The 1,116-nt window shown below is 42.3% G+C and overlaps 1 protein-coding gene across 1 annotated transcript in view; it reads left to right on the top strand.

The window, feature by feature from the left end:
• Nucleotides 1-8: 8 nt before the first annotated feature.
• Nucleotides 9-1,116, top strand: part of LOC107578053 (4F2 cell-surface antigen heavy chain-like) — a 16,813-nt gene continuing 15,705 nt past the window's right edge. Inside the window, exons 1-3 of the mRNA XM_016264049.1 lie at nucleotides 9-252; nucleotides 385-575; nucleotides 1,029-1,113. Of these exons, the coding sequence (XP_016119535.1) occupies nucleotides 38-252; nucleotides 385-575; nucleotides 1,029-1,113 (491 nt within the window). The 5' untranslated portion in view covers nucleotides 9-37. The remainder of the gene's footprint in view (nucleotides 253-384; nucleotides 576-1,028; nucleotides 1,114-1,116) is intronic.

Genomic DNA, 1,116 nt, shown 5'->3' with positions numbered 1-1,116 from the left:
CTTTTTGTTTTCAGGACTGTTGACATAAACTGACAAAATGAGCAACGATACTGAAGTGGATATGAAAGATGTGGAGCTCAATGAGGTGGAGCAGGAGAAGCAGCCCATGACCGAGGGGGAAGCTGGAAATAATTATGCTATCTCGCCTGTATCCGAGAAGAATGGCATTGTAAAGGTGAAGATTCCAGATGAGGAGAGCAAATTCACTGGGTTATCCAAAGAAGAACTCATGAAAGTAGCTGGAACACCAGGGTACGGAACGCACCTGTGGTGAAACCTTATTTTCTTTCAGTTGGATCTTGGTGTGGATTTTGCAGTTTGTAGGTATTAATGTTCTACCTCTAATGTTCTCCCTGGTGTTTTCTTTTTTCTTTTCTTGAATAGGTGGGTTAAGGTTCGTTGGGCACTTCTTATCCTGTTCTGGCTTGGTTGGCTGGGCATGCTAGCTGGTGCGATTGCCATCATTATTCAAGCTCCTCGATGCAAGCCCCTCCCTGAGATGAACTGGTGGAACTATGGACCACTGTACCAGATTGGAGATGTGAACTCCTTTACAAAGTCTTCAGATCTGAAAGGTAAAGACAGATGACTCAATGGACCAACATCCAAGCAACCAAAATAAATCTTATGGGAAGGAGGGAGTGTTAATGGATTGCAGGGATGGGTTAGTTTAGGGATTAAAGCCGGATGTCAGGCTTTAAACATGTTCAAACACATTAATTGTTCTGTCCTTATGCTGCTGATTCGACAAATCTGGTTTCCTCCCTTATCCACTTGCATGCCATCCTGTTTGCTCCGCTCATATATCAGTCTGCGGACTATATTAAAGGAATATCATATTGATTTTAAAGGAAGGGTGGCAGAACGTCTTGTAATGCATATATATTAAAAAACAAAAGTGAGGTACAATGAAGTCCGTATTAACATGGATGTGGTCCATGATCCGAAACATTCCACATTTATTTTCTTTTTGTCTTTAATATTTTGCAAATTGTGTATTTATTTCACTCTGACTGGTTACACCTCAGGTTTGGCTGAAAAGGTTCAGGCGATGGATGAGTTGAAGGTGAAGGGTCTGATCATTGGCCCGATCCATGTGTCCAGTGCCGATGAGCC

The sequence above is a fragment of the Sinocyclocheilus grahami genome, unplaced genomic scaffold (genome assembly GCF_001515645.1).
Source record: "Sinocyclocheilus grahami isolate Dianchi unplaced genomic scaffold, SAMN03320097.WGS_v1.1 scaffold8543.1, whole genome shotgun sequence".
Lineage (NCBI taxonomy): Eukaryota > Metazoa > Chordata > Actinopteri > Cypriniformes > Cyprinidae > Sinocyclocheilus > Sinocyclocheilus grahami.
Note: the sequence above shows the minus strand (reverse complement) of the source record. Positions and strands in the feature narration are given on the sequence as shown.